The following is a 19,792-nucleotide window of genomic DNA, read 5'->3' on the forward strand; positions in this document are numbered from 1 at the left end:
TTTTTAACTGCCTTCCCAAAATGCGGGTAGGACAGCTGGTCACACAAATTTCAGCCATGCTGTGAAACTGAAGTGAAACTATATTTTCCTTCCCATATTTTGGTCTCATGCTTCAGCATTAATTGTGCGGGAGGGACACTTTCACATCATGGGGTATTGCAAAAGGGATGCGGAGTCACTTGCGTCCGAGTCAGGAGACTCGCAAGCCCCTCAGGAGTTCAGGGGAAACAAGCACAAACCCCCTGCTGCAGCCAGGTCCAGAGTGGATGGTGATAGCTCTTGATTTTTATGGGCCTGAACTGTGCTAATATCATGCACACAGAGACCATACATCTTGATGGGATGAAAGATGAGAAGTCAGCAGTCACCCATCAATCCTACATCCCTATCCCCACCTTTGGCCTTTTCCCAGCTTTGGCTATCTCTGCTCCTTGTCTGCACCCAGCGCAAGGTAAAGGGGGCTCAACTGCTCTCGGGTATCACATTGCATTTGAAGAACCCTCATTTTAAGGTATTTCACTGCCAGTGCCGACTACAGTGCAAAAATATCTGAGTTTCTAGAATGTCAGCTTGCTTCTCCTTTCCCAGGCAGGTGTAGAAATGGGGAACTGCTCCACACATAGTCAAACATGCTGTGAGAGGGAACAGAAAACACCTGCAGCGAGCATCTGCTGGGGCAGGTCGGGGCTGGCAGAGCGGGGCACACAGCACCCGCTGCCAGCTGGGAGGCACAGCAGATGGAGGCCATGGGCAGGAATAAATCAGGCCATCCCTTGGCTGGCCTGTATTTTGGTGTCGCTCCCGGGAACCTCTCCAGTCTGAGCCCTGCTGCATGCATCTCTCCTCCGGCAGGAACTCTCCATGGGAGCCCTGCTCTGCTCGTGGCGCTGGCAGGCGGTGATCAGAGCCCTGCCCTAGCACGGTGTGCCCAGCCAGCACTGGTACCGGCGCTGCCGAACTTGGGGATGGGGGGGTGGGGCAGGGCTGGGGCTATTTTCCCCAGGTTATGCGTTCCTGAGCAGCAGGCTGCATCCAGACCATCACACTGAGAAACAGCCGGAGGATCCAGCCTGCAGGACTGATCTAATCTCTTTCTGAACTCTCTTAGACCTTCTGCTTCCACCCAAGCATTCAGCAGCAGCACATCCTGCACAACAGTCATATACCGAGTGATGGCTGTGTCCCCAGTGACTGGCATCACCACACAGGTGATGGATGGAGCTGGAGAAGGGAGGGCATTGGCACTGGAGCCTCGATCAAACCTTCTATGGCAAACAGAGGGGGTGGGACTATGGGCACATCTCGCCCGAGAGCCGCTTAATAGGAGGCTTGTCTCCAGACAGCTGCATCGAGTTTCAGATCTAGTTAATCCCCCCTTTATCGGCGCAGGAATGTATTGCTTCTCACAAAACATAATCCTCTTTGCAATCATGTGTTCTGCCAAACTACAAACTTTCTGCCCCCATCCTTCTTTCCTGGGTGAGAATTTGAGGCAACAATCCAGGCCTACCAATTTATTTCTTTAATGAGCAAGGGGCAAATTAGCGCGGCATTGCAGAACACGTGCACACCCAAAACTCGAGGTGTTCCCCAGTTCCAGCATGCCTTTGAGGGATGCCCAGAGCTGAAGGACCAAGGCTGGAAGCAGTGACCTCCACTTGCACTGGAGTTCAGGCAGACAGGGCAGAGGAGGCTGTGGTCACAGCCAGGGCCCACTCATGACCGTGGGCAATTCTGGAGGCAGCAAACATCAGCGGGTGCTGGAGGAGGGTGAGATGTTCTGCAGGGTCCATGCCTTTTTGGGATCAGCCATTGGCTGAAGGGAAGCAAAGCAAATATGACAGCCCTGGTAGTGCTGGGGAAGCTGTGGCAGAGAGACCCTGGCAGGGGGAGATCCCTTCTCAGCCCCAGCTGGTGCCCGGCCAAGCCGTGAACCTCAGCCCAGCATCACACTGACAGCTGGAGAGAGACTCTCCAAGGGCATGGGAGGCGCACAGGTTCCCTAAATTCCCTCCAGTATATTATTTACCCCTTTCACCCTAAAACCACTCAATTGCCTTCTTACCCGTTGCTTCACCTTATGAAGCACACTGAAAGAAGATGCGTGCTATGTCTTTGTTTCCCCATCCAACCAATATGTTCTACTTCTCCTTCAAGTTCCTTAGAAACAAAACAGGGAATCCCCACCGCTCTGCACCTGCTGGTTTTAGAGACGGAGCTCTGCACATTGGGGACCTCCCGCCACAGTGTGGGGTCACTCTGCCTGCCTCAGGGAGAGGGCTGGACCACTTATTTTAGAGCTGGAGTAATCCCGTGGTGATCAACATGGATGCTTTCACCTGGGTGGTCACATAAACTGCTCTGTAGGCCACATGCAGCCCGTGGCCTGACATGGGCTGCCCGTACTTCTAGTTTTTATGCACTACTGGGGCAAGACATGAAGGAAAGGCACCCTGGGAGCCTCTGCTTGTTCAGATCTAAAAGGGCAGCCCTGAGCACACGTGGCTTGCTGGGACCTGAAGATGCTGAGTACTTTCCAAGCCAGAATGAGTCCTGTGTCTGGCTTGTACCACACAGGGAGAAAAATGTTTTTCCTGCCCTTCTCCCTCAAAATGCTGAGAAGGTGGGAATGATGAATCTGTGACCTGCTCTTTCTTGTGGCTCCTGCATACTGTGGTAAACGCTTACACATCCTGCGAAGGGTTGTTAAATTCGTCTCTATGCAGTGCGGCTGCCCTGCTCCCAGCCCTTCCCGCGGGGAAGCTGGAACTCACATCCACCCAATAAAACACAAGCCGCTCCTCAAGCGGCTCCTCCGCCGCCCTGGGGGCATCTAAAAGGGATTTAAAACATCTATTATATTCCTTCCCCGCAGCGGGGGCTGCTCGGGCAGGGCAGCAGCAAGCAGCGAACAGGCAAAGCCGGCAGCAGGAGATTCCCCTCTGCCGCTGCGGCGACTTAAGGGCTGCAAAGCCGACCCCCCGTCCCCGGGCAGCGCCCACCACCGCACCCCCGGGCCCTTCGGCCGGGGTCTGCAGGCACCTAAAGCAGCGCAAGCACCTAAAAACGGTCTCCCGGAGAACAGGCCGCGGGAATCTGCCCGCGGTGCGCATGGGCTCTCCGGGAGCCGCGAGGCTCCGGGGCGCTGACAGCCGAATACGGGAACTGTGCGGGGCGGGAGACGTCCGTGCGGCAGCGCTGATTGGCTGCGGGGCCGCGGGGGCGGGCCGCGGGCAGGCGAGGTAGCCGAGCGCTGCGGCGGGCGGGGGCAGCACTTGGGTCCTGGCGCGGACACCGGAGGCGTGGAGGGTGAGCAGCGGGGCTCGCGAGCCGTTGGGCGGGCGGGGAGGGGCGGCGCGGCGCGGCGGTGGCCGCTGCCCTGAGGCGAGGTGGCGCGGCCGAGGAGCGGCGGGCGGCACCGGCGGCGCTGCAGCAGCAGCAGCAGCAGCAGCAGCAGCAGCTACGGTTGACGGCGGGTGGGCGGGCGCACGCGCACGTGGCTGTGGCGGAAACTGCCATGGCTGCCCGTCTGACCTTGAAGACGGGTAGCCGGGCAGCCCCGCGGCCCGGGCGGGGATGCGGCTGCAGGTCCGGGCACAGAGGAGACGTGCTCTCGGCGGGCGGCGTATCGCCGGGCACGTTTATCTGGCGGCCCGCAGGCGGGCCCTGCCCGCGATACCGGGGCCGCCCAGCCCTCGCGGGAGGCTACTCCTATATTGGGGTTATTGGCTGACCCCTGTGCTGTTTGGCGGGAGGAGGGAAGGCACCCTGTGGGCGGGAGGGGATTCGGAGTGGGGGGCTCGGGGGGACCCTGTGCTCCCGGGGAGCATCCTGCCAGGTGCTACGCCCAGAAGCCCTTTGTGCTGTCTTGTGCCCTTGGGTTAACTGGTCTAGGAGACCCTCCACACGCACACCCTTTTGTGCCCTGCCCAGCCTGAGCCTCAGGTTGTCACTTGGAAAAGGCTTCTCAAAGCTGCCAGGGATTGATCTCCATATGCACTTGCCCTAAACAAAAGGTAAACTGAGCAAATGGCCTTTGATCTCCAAATAAAACCTGCTTAGGTTGCAGAGCTCCCAGGTGTAGAGCTAATCCACGTGCACCTGAAGACCAGTTCTAAGCCGTTTCCTAGCATTGCTGCTTGAGGCAGTGCTCAAGTTGTGCATGCTCCCAGCCTGAGCACCTGTCCTACCTCAAGCTGTCTGGTCAGTTAATTTACAGAGCTTTTTCAATAATATTTTCAGGAAGAAATGCTGAAATCAATCAGTTGCAGTTTACCTTTCAGATAAGTTTGCTGTCTAGAGAAATCCAAGCGAAACAAGTTACTGAAATGCTTTTGGACAGTTGCTCTTGGCTATTCTGGCAGACTGTCCAAAACTGGAATTGCCTTCATAATGTGGTAAATAATATAGCCATCTATAGGCACCTTGCGACTGGAAGTGTTTTGGCAGAGTAGGAGTTTGTCCTGCTTTGCGTTATGACTGTGCCACTTCTGGCTACTAATTGGACTCTTACCTCCATCCTGTCATTGAGACAGACCACAGGAACCTTAGATATGTGATGTCTGTTGTCACAGCTGAGCAAGTGCCTCTCGTCAGCCCTCCCTGAGCAGAGGTGGCCTTACCATTGCTAACACCCTTGCCTGAAATTAGCTGGTTGAGACTGTGTTCCTCATTTATACACCCCTGACCCCAGACTTCAACAGAAAGAGTCAGTTTTTTTGGTCAGAACTTATATTTGTAGTGGAAGTATGTGAACTTCTAGGTTGCATTCAAGGTTGATGTAGGTTGACCAACATTGTGACTTACAGAGAAGCACACACGCAAGTGTTCTATTAGTGACAGGGACAGACCTTGGGTGTCTTACGTAGAGGCAAGGGAAGAGTCTGATGTGACCTATTGTGTTCTGAACTTCTAGGGCTTTGGTCAAGTTGGTGGGCATTCCTCCAAAAGGCAATGGACCATGCCAGAGCGGCGATCTCTAACTTGGTAAGACGCAGTCCCCCTGTACCGTTTGTCTCTTGTTGGGCTGATCATACCGCAGAAAAAAGGTTCAACCATGTCCATGTTGTTATCGGAGAAGACAATGAATCCAAAGCAGCGTTAGGTGCTGCTGTGTGGGTTGTGAGTCTGATGTCACTGTAGGTAGCTGGACATGATAAGGAGGTGGCTTAAACAGTGCACTGCTCCTGGGGTTATCGTTAACTGCTACCGTGTCTTGGGTCTCTAGGGAACCTGATGAGGAGGAGGAGGAGTTAGCCTTGAACAGTGTTCCAGGAGGAAGTGCTGCAGAGGAAGCTGGTTAAATGCCTATCAGGACAATCAGCATGTGTTCTATTATGTTGCTTTGGGGGTGGGAATTCAACCACAAGACCAGCCTTTGAATGCGACCTGCACTTTGAAACAAATGTGCAGGACAAGGTAGCTCTGAGCTTGCTCAAGCAAGCCCACTGGTCCTGAAGACTGTGAAATGACCCTGGGCTCAGACTGAATGTGGTGGTTTGTTCTCTAAACAAGTGTGGAGGCTGTGTAGGGTTGAGGCATGTCCTCTTCAAAGCATGAGAGAAGCCAAGCTAGTAAGCAGCTGAGCAGGGAAACTGCTATGGTAGATGCTGCCCTTTCTGAAATGCGAGCAGCCAGCCGCTTCATTGTGGGTAACGTGGGCAGGAATGGAACTGCAGGTCTGAAATTACTTTGGTTTAGTTTTGACCAACCAAGTTGATGTCTGATCTCTTCACCTCCAGCTACTGACTTGTAAATTGAGAGTGAGCTGAGAACTGTGGGTAAGCTGCTGAGATTTTAACAGGGCTTGGGTGCTTACCAGCGGCTGCTTCTCTGGTGCGGTGGAGAGTGGCTGCAGGACTGTTGCTCTCAAAACTATTGCTCTGGCCTTTGAGCCAGCCTGCTGCCCATCACCAGCACAGCTATAGCTGCAGGCAAGTTCCGTGGCTCTAATGGAAGCTGAGTGCTTCTGCTCGGTGCCTGGCCACGCCTGGAGCTGAGTCTGTTCTGAGCAGTTGTCTTGCGCACAAGCTGCTGTTCTGTGGACGGTTGGGCTGTGCATTGCGACCGTTTAGAGAAGTGGGCTGCAGACTAGAAGGTGCTCTGCCTGGGCACTGATAAAGACTTGCTGAACAGTTCCAGTCACTCTCAGCTTTCATGTAGCTAAGATAGCAGGATTCCCATGGGTCATCTCTCTTCAGCCTGGCTGCTTTGTAATAGCCATCTATAGTGTAATTTATGAGTATCCTGAGGCAGTTGAATACAAGATTGTCCAAATGCTGAATGAGAGTTTATGTCTGAGTGGATGTGGCTCAAAGGCACAACTATGGAGGACTTGCCTTCCTTCTCCTCTGTCCTGATCAAAGCTTCCTTCTGCACAAGTTGTGTATGTTCAAGTCAGATTAAGACCAAGAGTTTGTGCTTCAATCAGCCTTTGCTCTGGGATCACCTGGGAAATGCTGGTGCCATTGGCCATGTCATATCTGTAAGAGACTCCAACCTAGACTTTGACCAGTGTGGCTGTGAACTTGTGCAGGGCAAACAGATGCTGAGTGGACTCTGGAGATCCTGAATAACTGTCTGTTCAAGCCAGCCAGCCTGACTTACTGACAGCCAAATGCCTGGGCTGTACTGGAGCGGTTTCAGATGAAAAAGCTGTATTTGGTTTGGAGCACAGGTGCAACTGACTGCAAGGACTGTAGACCGGTGTAACGAGGTCTTCCATCACATCACTGTCTTTCAACACAGTTTGGTGGTGAGCCGATGTCATACACACGCTTCAGCATTGCCCGACAAACAGAGGGAGACAACAGCCATGTGGAGATGAAGCTGTCTGCTGACGATGAGGATGGAGGGGAGCCTGGGAGACCAGAGCACCTGCATGCCATCATGCCTCCTCCTCGGAGGAGTGGCAGGAACCGCTGCTTCCTGGTCATTGCAGCCGTCCTCCTCCTCTTGATTGGTAAGGAAGGGCGAGATGCAACTGCATGGACTGTGGTATTCAGCTTATCTGAGGCTGTTAACATTTGAACCTGTACTGTTTCAGAAGATAATTAAAGAGCCTGGATCCAGGCTGCAGCCTCTTATCGCTAACTCTAAGTATGTCTAGTTCAGGCTTACGGTACAGAATTGACACAAAGAAGTGTGAAGTTTGACAGCGGAACTGTGACTTAGCTAAATGGCAAACCAGTCCACGTGTCAAGTGTACTGGTTTTCCCTAGATTAACTCTTAACGCTTTTCTAGAGATGTGGGTGAACGTACCAGTAAAGCCTCTGGTGCTCATCTCTCAAGGGTTTTAATGCTGCCACTGACCTAAAGTAAGCATTTTCCTTCCCAAGTGGTGCTGGAGGGACTCTTGTGCCAAGCACAAGATCAGATTTACAGTGTACTTTAAGATGTGCCAACTCGGGCAAAATGTCAGTCCGTGTATTCCTGCCTGTCACTGGGTATGCCAGCTTGTCAAAAATGGAGCGAGAACAGAGGTGCATCTTAACCCTGAAGCTGCTTTGAATGCACTTTTATGGTGTGGGGCTGGTTTAGGTATCTTCCTGCAGCACAAAAAAATACCTGTTCTGTCCATAGGGTTTCTGATCGGCTACTTGAGTTATCGTGGACGAATGCAGAAGGCTGGCAGGTGTCTGGATGGAAGTGGCAAGTGTGAGGTGACTCCTACTGCGTCTTACTTAGCGGATGATGATGAAACTGAGGAAGAAGAGGTTCCTGGACCACCTGTCCTCTACTGGCCCGATCTCAGAGATCTGTTGTCAAATAAACTGTCAGTCGAACGCCTTGAGGTCAACCTGAGGTAACAGTTCCAGAAAGTTTAGCTACAGCTATGGGAGAGACACAGCCTGTGAGCAGAAATTGAGCTCCTTTGGAGAACAAAGGACTTAAAGATGTTTTGGGGTGGCATGTGGTTAAACGTGGGCTTAAGTGGCGCATCCAACTTGGGTTTGCAGGCTGGAGGACTGCAGTGCAACCTGGTGCTGTAGCCTAAACTAAACATCTGTTGTCTACAGGCAAAGAGCAAATAAATACTCTTTTGAAGCTGGCGACACTGAAGATCAGAGCACTGCCAACTACATTCATGACCAGTTCACCAGCTTCTTCTTGGATGAAGTGTGGAACGATGAGCACTACATTAAGCTGCAGGTCAAAGGCAGGTACGTTAATGAAGTGATCCGGATCTCTTCCTTACGGTGTGGTTATTTGTTGTCTTGAGCAAACACATGATTTGTGCTAATAGCAGTGCTAAGATTGTGAGCCAGTTACTCCTCTCCAAAGAAGGCCTCAGTCTAACCAAGCAGTAGCCGCTCCTGTCTCAGGCTTTCTAAATCCAGAGTGTCTGGTAGCAGCCCTCTGGATTTTTCCTGGGGCAACTGTTGCTCAAAGCATTCTTAGGGAGGGGAAAGAACAAAATTGAGTAAAAACTCAGCTGAAGGGCAGATTCCTTGTGTCTAAAACTGCTGTTGTGGGCGACTCTGTCTTGGCACCCAGACATGTGTTGCACACCTGGCTGTGGCCCCTACAGTAGCTCAGGGGGGTATCAGCAGTCATTGTGTTTGCTGGCAACTCAAACCTCATGTCTTCTTGGTCCCTTTATGCTGGGAAGAAATTAGTTTGCTTAGCTCCTCTTAGGAGGGGTGTATGAGACTTGGAAACACAGATTCTTTCTGCTACTTTTCTTAGAAGTTGTATTTCGTTAACATCTCTGAGCAACCCCAGAGATTCTTGCACAGAAGTACTGGGAGGCTCAGTATTGCCTTGATCAGAACTGCTGAGGCGCAGACTGAAATATGGGAGCCAGTTAAATATGGAGTTTATGCATGAAAGAATGTAACACTGTCTCTTTACATTTGACAGTAGCAACAACAAAGTGTCTGTTGTGGAAGATGGTAAAGAAGAGGAACTGGAGAGTTCCGATGCATACGTGGCGTACAGCAAGACTGGCTCAGTTGTTGTAAGTGACTCCAAGAAGATCCTGGAAATGTACTTGGACACTTAACCAGATGGAAATGTTCAAAATGTGTCCCTTCAAGATACAGTGTGTGCAAAGCCCTCCCCAGTTAGACCTGGCGGTGGTGATAGGGACAGTGGGGTGAGGAGTGGGCTCACATAGTTTTATTACTTCAGCAAGGTGCAGAAGTAACTGTTTAAACTTCTCTGCTGGGATGCATATGGGAACCTTGACATAAGTGTTACTCCAAGAGGCATGTTGCATGTGGTCAGACTTTACATTGCTAAGCTTAAACTCCCTGCTGTTAATGGGAGTTACTGCCACTCTGTAGGCTGTTTCAAGTATTTTACTGATGTAGGACTGCTGCATTTGTAACCAGTGTTTCTGTTCCAGGGCAAACCAGTGTATGTGAACTATGGACTGAAAGCTGATTTTCAGAAGATACAGAAGCTGGATGTGTCACTGAATGAAACTATAATTATCTTCAGAGCTGGAAAAATAACCCTGGCTGAGAAGGTAAGCAGTCTGTGCCCCAGAGCTTGGTCAAACTAGGCAGCAGAGGCTGTGTTTCTTCCTCTCGTGCATCCATTCAGGTCTCTAGAACTTGTTGTATGTAGGCTTGTCCCTGCAGGTCTGGTCTTGCTTGTTTTCACTAAGCCTCCACGTGCAGGTCTGGACACCAGCACTGAAAGGAGCTGGATACCATTCATGGTGTTCTTTTTGGCCTCTGGCAGAGTCTGTCTGGTGCAGCCAAGCATGTGGAGAGATGGAGCTGGGAGGCACAGGGAGGCAGCCTGGGGGCCAGAGGGTGCAGAGCTGACTGGTATTGCTAGAAGGGGAGCAGCCTTGCCTTCAGAGTACCTCTTGCTGCTGCAGCCAGATACTTTTCAAAGCTTGGCTGCAGTGTCTCACCTGGTCCAAGTGAAGAGTCAGCAAGGGCCCAAGTGAATGTGCTGGCACTGTGTGCCTGGTCAGCTGCCTTGTGTGTTGCTGCAGTGTTCCCTCTGCAGCAAGTCAAACCAAATGGTCAAGCAGCCCAAAGGATCTGGGTCCTTCTGTACGTAAACCTGTTCTAGTTTTGACCAAGAGCTGCCCCCCAGGTGGGTATTCCTGAGGAGGCTGGGCCTCAGGGTTCCTTCCAGTGAGGCATGCATCACAGACACAGGCAGAGCTGGAAAGTGCTTCCACAAGGGGTGCTCACTGGTTCTCCAGTTCCCTTCCCACTTTTCCAACTGGTGTCTGGCCTTGGCAAGAGTATTTGTGCTGATTGTAGGAAGCTGGGTTGTAGGTGCATTGAACAGGGACCTGACTAGACCACTCGTGGCTTTGTTTTCCATGTGAAGATTGTCCTCCACTGGTTGCTTACCTTGTCTTGAGACTAACCTAATCTTGGGAAAACAGATGGAGCATAATCAAAATTAATTCATGTATTTCTTCTAAGCTGCTTTGAGGAGCAAGTGTGAGCTGAAGGAATTGCAGGATGTGTCCTACCTGTCCAAAAGGGTTAGACACACTCTATTTGGAGTAGTACCGAGCTGCTGGTATTCAGCTTCCTTGTGCGTCTGTCACTGTCAGGTAGCTGTTAAAATCTGCAGTGGACTTGGGCACTGAGGAGCACAATCCCTCACACCATTATTCCGTGTACTTGCCTTAACTCCCCTTGCTTGCAGTGCGAATGTGCAGTTAATGTTACTCTTTGCTTCAGGTTGCAAATGCCAAAGAGGTAGGAGCAGTTGGTGCCTTGATGTACCTGGACCCCTCCGAATACAAGAACACAGATGCACTTGTCCCCTTTGGACATGTGAGTATGCGACTGGCTCCCCTGTTTGCTGTTCTCTTGAGCCCTTCTCGCTGCAGACCGCAGCGGTCCTGCGGGCCGCTGGCTCAGCAGTGCTTCATGCACTTGTGCGAATGGAACCTGTCAGGTTCCTCTGAGACTTGAGGACTCCTCTTGTTTTTCACAGGCCCACCTTGGAACCGGAGACCCGTTCACCCCAGGCTTCCCTTCTTTCAACCACACCCAGTTCCCACCAGTGGAATCTTCTGGGCTACCTCGCATTGCTGTTCAGACTGTCTCTAGCCAAGCAGCTGACAGGCTGTTCAGGTAGCTGTTTCTCCTGGCTTTCAGGGCTGTGAGGATGGTGCTGAGGTGCTGTGAGCCCAGGGAGCTCTCTGCTGGTCTGTGCTGTGTACCGCAGGGAGCACTTGCTGGAACTGGCTGGAGAAATGTCACTTGTATCCATGCCTCATGTCTTAAAGACTGTTCTTAACCTAGTGTTGGATTCCTCTTGGTTTCTCCATCCTATCTCTCACTGTGTAATTAGTGGGACGGGACTGCAAGTTATTTCCTGAGCAGGCCCTGAACAAGCTGCACCTGCAGTTACAGGCTTGCTTTTTTCACAGGATAGCTAAAAGAGGTCAGAACTGAACAAGACTTCAAAGGATCTCTTTTTTTCCCCCAGCAAAATGGATGGAAAGGAATGCCCTTTGGGGTGGAACGGTGGGGCCATGGGATGTAAGGTGATGGCGAAGAGCACAACCAACATGATGGTGAAACTGACTGTGAACAACGTTATGGCGGACAGGAAGATTCTGAACATCTTTGGTGCTATCAAGGGACTTGAAGAACCAGGTAACAGCAACTGCCTTGTGGCTCAGTCTTGAGGGGACCCCTTGCTCTTGTGTGATGGTCAGAACGTGACAGCTGCTCCCAGAGAGAGACAACCAGTTCCTCAGCAGAACCAAGACCCTTCCCGAAGGGTCAAGGGAAAAGCTGAACCGTGCTGCCAGGGAAAGGCTAATTAAAAGCAAGCGGTGTGCTGGATTCAGGGCTCAGACTCCATACTCTCTTCCTAGTACAGAAGCTCAAAGCTGCTCTTCTGATAAATGGTGTTTGCAACCTGAAGCTTGCAGCTCAGATCTTGTCTCCTTTATAGATCGGTATGTTGTTATTGGAGCCCAGAGAGATTCCTGGGGCCCAGGAGCAGCCAAGGCTGGTGTTGGAACCGCCATATTATTGGAACTTGCCCGTGTGATCTCGGACATGGTGAAAAAAGGTAAATACTTGTGTACAAAAGCATGGGGGTGGGAGGTGATGCAGGTTTAGCTCTATATGTGTTAATGCTGCAGAGCCCAGTTGCAAAATAAATAATCCTTTAGGAAGGCATAGAGAATCTGACAAAGCTTCCTGAGAAGCTGTTACTTGTCCAACTTAGACAACTTGTCTGCAGTGAGCACTCACTTCCAAAGGATTGTCTGCTTGTATCTGGTATGGCTTGAATACAAGAATGTCCTTGGATAACACATGGCGGAAACCTCAAAGCTGAGCTGTCCATTGAACAGCCAGGCCTGAAGGTGGGCAAATATTCAAGTAGTTGGTCAGCTGGAGTGGGAGGGCCTGCATGGTGGCACTTAGTTTAAGTGCTCTTGTCTCCAGGGTTAATTTTGGACTCAGGCAACTAAACAAAAAAGGGAGGAAGTTCAGACAGCCTGGTTTTCCTACGTAGCTCTTCAGCATAGGGGGACAGGGTACAGTGTCTGTGCGGCCACTAGTGTGCACGGTTGTCTGCAGCAGCCAGAGTGCTTCAGCTCTGAGGAGCGGGCGATTCATCAGCCCAGACCCTCAGTGCTAATCTACATCTCCGTGGGGGAAGGGTAGATGCCTCAGTCTCTCTTTATCTCTTTGCAGATGGCTACAAACCAAGGCGCAGCATCATCTTCGCTAGCTGGAGTGCAGGAGAGTATGGAGCTGTGGGTGCTACTGAATGGCTGGAGGTACTGTTCTTTGATAAACTTCAGTGCAATAACTGTGCAGTTGTGATTTCCTGTTCTGTGGATTAAACATCTTGGTGTTGTACTGCTGCTGCTCATCTTAAAGTATTTGTTTTGTTCTAGGGGTACTCTGCCACGCTGCATACCAAAGCCTTCACTTACATTAACTTGGATGCTGCAGTCCTAGGTGAGCTGCTGCTCTTCGGTTTCTTGAAACTGAGTCGGACCAGAATAGTTTGACCTTAACTGATCACCTCTGGCAATAGTGGTTAATAGTGCTGGCATGTCAAACACTCTTTTGCAGGCTCCGAACACGTGAAGATTTCTGCCAGCCCGCTGCTCTACACATTACTGGAGAGAACTATGAAGGGGGTGAGTTGAAGGGTCTTGGGCTAATCAAGGTGACTGTAATTCTTTTAAGGAGGAACTGAAAGCAGTCAGACCTGTGCTGGGTCACTTTCTCCACCTGAGGAGGAAGCCCCCTTTATCAGAAAGGGCTGAGATCCTCTGGAGAGCCCTGTCTGAAGTCAGCTGGGCTCTGGGAATTGCAGTTCACACATGCAGAATCTAAAATCAGTGAATGCCACAGTTCAGTGGGAGGTGAATGTGTGTTCTGCATGAACCGTGCCTGTGTGGACAAAAAGGTCAGGGGAGCACACCTGACTTTGGCATCTGCACAGCAATGCAAGCTCCAGGGTGGACCTGGAGGCCCAAACAGAGGTCATAACAAGTGCACTGACTGTCATCTCTGTGCAGGTGAAGGACCCAACAGGGGGTAAAGGAAACCTTTATGACAAAGTTGGCACTGACTGGGTAAAAACAGTGTAAGTATTGTTGTCCTGCTGTTGAGGAAAGCAAATCTCCATAAAAGAGCAAACTAAATGCCTTCTGCTCTTTGTGCTGGAGTGTCATGCTGCTGTCAGGGGAGGGCTTTACATACTGCAATGGGATCAGGCAAGGGTGAACAGTACAGCACTAGCTGTGCTTAGTGCTGCGCCAAGTGGCCTGTTGGCAGCTTTTGTGGAGCAGGAACAGCCTTGTACAAGGACCAGTGGTCGGAATTGGGTGAGCAGCTCTCTGCACACGGCTGGGACTCTTTGTCAAAACCAGTCTTGTCTAGACAGGGTAGTCCATCTGGCTCAGGGCTTCAACTCTAGGGCTTGTAGCTTTTCTCCTGGGATGACCAAACCAGTTGGTAATTACTCAGTACATGTTGGGTTTTTTTTTTTTTTTGCAGCATTCCCCTTGGTCTGGATAACGCAGCATTCCCTTTCCTGGCCTTCTCGGGAATCCCCGTGGTCTCCTTTGGTTTCTACAACGTAAGTATTTCCTACCTGCCTGCTGTACAGAGCACTGCAAGGATATCTGTTCCCCAGGGTGGCAGAGCACGGGGTGCTGTCCCAAGCTCGTCGCCCATGCAGGAACCTCTCTGGGGGAGGTGATGCAGCCTCTGGACCTGGTGGCTGTGACAGAACTTGCTGTGAAGGTGGCTCCTGGGGCATGGTTGGCCTATGGTCCCTGCTTCAGAGTCCTGAACACTCTTTTTTTTGTTGGGATAGGGGGAACTTGCTCTTTTGAGGCTCAGAGGTCAATGATTCGGAAGCTAAAAGCACTGAAAAGATGTCAAGCTTGTTGCTGCTTTGGTGAAAGACTATACTACAGCCTGCTGGTCAGCATGCACAGTGCATTGGGGAAGCTGTACTGTTGACCAGAACAAGTACAAAATTCAGACTGTTCAGGTCTGCTCCTGTGGCTTGGATCTGGCAAAAATGACATCAGCCAAGCAGCCCCTCTGTTACTGCAGACATGCAGCTGGAAACCTTTCCCAAAGAGGCTTCCTCTGCTTATGAATGCTTGGATTTTGTTAGTGTCAGACATGTTCCACAAAAATTGAGTTATCCTGCCAAGAAGTAAGTGTTGGTGAGTGCTGCCAGCACATACCAAATTGGGTGCTGGGGTTTGCCCACCTGTGCTTCTGCAGTGTACTCTGCAAAAGGTCTATACGTCTTTGGATTTAACAAACTGGCAGAGCATCCTGCTGATTGCTGGAGACTGTGAGGGACAAGATGCAGAAGCTCAATTCTTTTTACCTCTGCCTTGTGAAGTTTTTGCTACCACTCAAATATCACTGCTTAGCAGCACAAGGGGCTGGGATGTGGTGGAAGTAGCAAGCAAGCTGTAGTAGGAGGTGAAAAGTCCTAGCTGGAAAAGCACTCTTGCCTAACTTCAATGCTTTCTTTCTTGCAGAAGGATAAAGAGTACGCTTTCTTGGGCACTACTCAGGACACTGTGGCCAACCTGAAGACAACTGGTAACTTGTATGATCTTATGCATGCTGCTGCAGAGGTTGCTGGACAAATAGCTCTCAGGCTGACCCACGATCATGAGCTCTTCCTGGACTTTGAGAGATATGCTGAAGAACTGCTAGCATTCCAGGAGAAGTTTTTTCCCTATGATCGGGATGTGAAGGTAAGAAAGGCTCAGAGTGCACTGAATCCCTGTAGAGGCTTATGGGGCCATGTGCTAATAAAGCTCTGCTGCTGTTGGATACAACAGGGTGAACACCTTCCTGCTTTGGGCATGAGAGCGTAGAGAGATGTGAACTGAATTGGTATTCCTCATAGAGCTGTGCAGGCAGAGTAGCTGTGGCAGACAGATTTAGCTCATCTGACTGTGGCGAGCTCTTGAGGAAATGTATGTGGATGGTTTCTTGTCTGGTTGTCATTGACAGCATGGTGCAGCTTTGCATCTCATTTGCACCTCTGCTGAAAGCCCACAAGAAACTGTGGGTGGGAAGAGACGTCACTGAGCTCAGTGACCTCAGAGGAGCCTGCCAGGAACTTGCTTTGCTACCTGATTAAACTAGCCAAAAAAAAAAAAGGTCGCTTTCTTTTGGTAAGAGAGCAGCAAAAGAAGAAAATCAGGTTTGCTAACAGCTCCTCCCTCGCAGACGCTGGGACTGACCTTGAAGTGGCTGTATTTTGCCCGTGGTGACTTCCAGCGAGCTACAGATGCACTGAGAAGAGACATTGCAAACAGTGACAGGGAAAACAGGATTGTCCGCAGAGCCCTGAACGACAGGATCATGAAGGTGGGTGTCAGCAGCTGGTTTTCCTTCCTTCACAAAGGAAGTGCTGGCTGGGAAAGGCCTCATCCTGAGGAGCCATGGGTGCTGTGCAGACCGGTGTCTCTTCTGCTTGTTTAGTGTCAATGTGACAAACTTCTGTGCTTGCCATCAGGAGAGGGTCTGGCCCTTGCGGAGCTGCTGCGGGAAAGGGCTAGGTGGGGACGAGAGGTTGGGATCTTGCGATGAAGCAGGAAAGAAAAACTTGGGAGGTGAGACTGTAACCTTAAATTTGCATCTCTGCTCCAGGTGGAGTATGACTTCCTCTCCCCATACCTCTCACCAAAAGATGTTCCCTTTCGCCACATCTTCTTCGGCAAAGGCTCCCACACCCTGAAGAGTCTGCTGGAGAACCTGGAGCAGCTGAGAGCCAACAAGGAGAGCGTGGACGCGAACATGCTGAAAGAGCAGCTCGCCCTGGCGACCTGGACCATTAAAGGGGCAGCCAATGCCTTAGTGGGTGATATCTGGGATACAGACAACGAATTCTAGACATGGCAAACACCTGGTTAAGGTACAGGATTAGGGAAACCCACTCCCTAACATGACATTATTTTTCTGTAGATTTTTCAGGCAACAAATCCTTTTTGACCAAAGTTGAGCATAAAATTTAAATTTCACCTTGACAAATTCATAGGAGGCAGCTTTAAGGCAGGTACTAAGATTACCATGAAATCTCCTCTGACCAGGCTCCCATCTGACCACAGTCCAAATCGGTCACGTACAGCTGCTTGTAGGGCTTGTTCTCCAGTGTACTTGAGAACTAACAGCTCAGGTGACTCCTGAACTGGTACCTTGTGTGGGGAGGTACTTCATCTATTTAGGGTTTTAATTATTTGCCCCCTAAACTTAGTGACAAAATGGAATGGATTCCTCTTAACACTTGTGATGAGGATCCCTTCTCTGGCAGGGAGCTGCAGAGACCAACCCATGGTTCAAAAATAAAACAACATAGTAATAGCCCACAAGTGCTGGATTATCAGTAAGCTCTGAAGTGCCCGACCTGCCTTTACTCAACAGCAGGGTCCCAACAATATCTTGAAAGCTTGCTTCTGCTGAGGCAGGTCTCAATACCCAGTGAAAATGACCCAAAGATTATCTAATGCCCCTTTTATATCCTCAGCTGGCACCTCAGTGAGTCCTGCAGCATTGAGAAATGGCTCTAGACTGACACTTCAGACCTTCCTGCTCTGGGGCCTTTTCTGAAATAGAGTCTCTTGCTGGCCAAACCCTGTTTGAGTGATGCCATTTTGCAGGATGGCTCTTGTTTGGCACTGAGATATTTATTTGTTTATTTATTTATCAGTGACAGCGTTCACTATAAATGGTGTGGTTTTTTTTATAGAAGATAATTATCGGAAGCAGTGCCTTCCATAATTATGACAGTTATACTGTCGTTTTTGAATAAAGCAGCATCTGCTATTACAATCAAACATGATACTGGAACTTTGCATTTAAAATCATCTAAACAGGCCCCTCAAAAAAAAGTTTTTGAAAACTAGCAATTAAGCTTTCTGTGGCAAAAACACTCCTGGAAGAAACTTAAAGGTGTAAACCCGGTAGCAAGTCTCGGGGTTGCACTCCAAAGTGATCCATAAAATGCTGAAAATCTGGATGGAAACTCAAATACTAGAAATTTGGCTTCCCTGTGGTGTCTGTGCCCCTCTGTGGGTTTCAGACTCCCTCTTTGCTCCCCTTTCTGGACAATGTGCGCTCGCAGGGGGAGCACAGCTTCCTTCCTGGCCTTGCTGTGTAGCCCTTGCTCCGCTTGTGGCAACAAACGAATTTCTTGTACCTCAGATTAGGCATTGCCCCAATTTTTAAACGGCAGCTTCCTGCAAACTTCCAGTACCTTATGTATCATGAAACTTAACTGACATTATCGGGGGCAGTGTCTTCCATAATGTGTAAAGAACAAGGTAGTTTTTGCCTACCACAGTGTTATATCGGAGGCAGTGACCTCCATATGTTGCACTATGGGTGTACGTAATTATCGGGGACAGTGTTTCCCATAATTGTTCTATGCTTATCATGCAATGTCATCTGCAAAGCTTGATGGTTAGTATCTAACACGGATCAATTTCCTGCAGTCCTATTTTTTTTCCACTCTCCTGTGGTGATGCAGATACAAACTTCGGTCTGTTATGTACTTCCTCTACCTTCTCTGTAGGCTGAACTGTTTTCAAATAGCTGTTCTGTCTTGAAGTGGCTTCCTGCCTCCAGTCACGGGACTGGTGCTTGAATGTTTAGTAGAAACTAGACTAGTTAGACTGTGTGCTCTGTGATTTAGTAAGCTTCCTTGAAATCAGTTACAAAGACCTGGGGAAATAAAGATGAATGTAGGGCTTTGGGCTGACTGCTGTCCGGAGGGCTCTGGTCGCTGCTCTGGCTCAGTGTGTGTACCGGTTCAGAGGCTGGCCTGCTTTGGCACTAGGGTGATGCTGGTGTGTGTGCACAGGAGGCTGCCTTGCTCCCCAGGTCTTGCTGGAAACTCCAGTCTTGCCTCCTGGGCGATGTGTGGAGGGGAGGAAATCAGTGATACTTTTCTCTGCTCCCCGATCTGAAGCTGAACACTGCTGCTGTGTGACACCTCTGCTGTTCCCAAAAAGCAGTTGGCAGGCTGGTGCCAGCCCTGTAGTATCGTGTTTAAACCTAAACTAAGTGACCTGAGCCCTGGCAGTGGTCCTTGAGGGGAAAGAATGTTGTTCAGCCTCTAGAAGGAATAGGCCAGGAGAAGCCCCCAGCCTGGTTAACTGAGCTCACTGCTCACCACCTTGGAGGGCTGGATTGTCGTGGGTCTTTCTGGAAGCCTGATGCCCAGACTTGTGTGACTTCTTGCTCTTCCTTAACTTCCCTGCTCTCTCTCTGAGGCATGTGTGCAGCCCTTTGTGTTACTGTTTCCTAGTGACACTTCTCTGGATGGCATTTAAGAGCTGCTGTCTGGGAGTCCTCACTGTAGCGTTTGCATGCATCTTGATGTCAGACTTAATCACACGCTTTAAAGCCAGCAGAGGAAGACAAAGCCTGTCTCCTGGTGAGGCAGCACAACTGTGACTACTGGGATGTCGGGATGCCTTGCTCTGTGCTGGTGTCTGACTGGTGTGGGATGCTAAACTCTCTGGGTTATCTGCTGTCTGCTTGAATAAAGTTTTGAAGCTTGAACACTCAACTCTTCTTGTGGGTTCTTTTAAAGCCATGATGCTGTTGTGGCCGTGGGTGAGCTTGGGCAACTGGAGAGAGTTCACTCTCTTGCCCCATCAGGGCTGGTAACTGGCAGCTCCAATACCAACTTGTTGATGTGCAGTAGCAAATCTGAACTTCACCATGCTGCTGTAGGCACCTGCAATGAGGACTGCAGCTGTGTCCTGCTTTGTCCCTTGCCCCTCATCACCACATTAGAGCATTCCTGGATCATGGTGCAGATGGGTGTTTGGTTACTGCTTAGAGCCCCAGAGAGCTCTGGCAGAGTGGGAGCTATATCCCCAGCCCCAGAGACCCGTTCAGGTGAGACTGCACTAGTTTGGGGCTTTGTTTGGCTTTTCTCAGCTGTCTTCCCCCACCCTCTGCTTTATAAACGCTGGATACTGTGAAGATGCAACTTCTCCAGGAGCCTGCATCTTATGGGTCGCCCGGGCACAGCTCTGGTCCCTCCTCTTGAAACACGGATGATTTACTTGGAAACACCTTGTTTCCTGCAAACCTGGCAGAGCTCCTCTCCCTGCAGTGACCGTACAAAGCGGCCCGAGAGGCAGGGCTGGGGCTGTGGGGAGCTCTGCTGCAGCCGGGACAGGAGGTGCAGCCCCTTCCCCACCCACCTGGCAGCAAGAATTTCGGCTGCCCCTTGGCAGTGCAGGGCAGTCTGTGCCCTGTGTCATGGCTTCTCCCGGTGCCCCCACCGGAGCGGTCCCGGGTCCTAGCGCTGTCCTGCGGTGAGTCTGTC

The 19,792-nt window shown here is 50.7% G+C and overlaps 1 protein-coding gene across 1 annotated transcript; it reads left to right on the forward strand.

Moving 5' to 3' along the window:
• The first annotated feature begins 3,224 nt into the window (after positions 1 to 3,224).
• TFRC (transferrin receptor) lies at positions 3,225 to 19,021 on the forward strand. The gene is made up of 19 exons (XM_065844400.2): positions 3,225 to 3,309; positions 4,916 to 4,986; positions 6,748 to 6,961; positions 7,583 to 7,805; positions 8,020 to 8,163; positions 8,864 to 8,960; positions 9,351 to 9,473; positions 10,663 to 10,758; positions 10,922 to 11,061; positions 11,420 to 11,589; positions 11,894 to 12,013; positions 12,646 to 12,731; positions 12,852 to 12,915; positions 13,033 to 13,100; positions 13,485 to 13,552; positions 13,966 to 14,047; positions 14,976 to 15,197; positions 15,679 to 15,819; positions 16,102 to 19,021. Exons 2-19 carry the CDS (start codon positions 4,954 to 4,956, stop codon positions 16,342 to 16,344), a joined length of 2,334 nt encoding a protein of 777 aa, XP_065700472.1. The 5' UTR covers positions 3,225 to 3,309; positions 4,916 to 4,953; the 3' UTR covers positions 16,345 to 19,021.
• Positions 19,022 to 19,792: the final 771 nt, after the last annotated feature.

The sequence above is a fragment of the Patagioenas fasciata genome, chromosome 9, assembly GCF_037038585.1.
Source record: "Patagioenas fasciata isolate bPatFas1 chromosome 9, bPatFas1.hap1, whole genome shotgun sequence".
NCBI classification, from domain to species: domain Eukaryota; kingdom Metazoa; phylum Chordata; class Aves; order Columbiformes; family Columbidae; genus Patagioenas; species Patagioenas fasciata.

Bases quoted from the DNA above. Each gene is read 5' to 3' on its own strand.
- TFRC (XM_065844400.2), top strand. From the start codon at position 4,954: ATGGACCATGCCAGAGCGGCGATCTCTAACTTG. The intron at 12,732-12,851 runs GTACTGTTCTTT...GTTTTGTTCTAG, and splicing joins GTGCTACTGAATGGCTGGAG to GGGTACTCTGCCACGCTGCA. The intron at 12,916-13,032 runs GTGAGCTGCTGC...ACTCTTTTGCAG, and splicing joins CTTGGATGCTGCAGTCCTAG to GCTCCGAACACGTGAAGATT.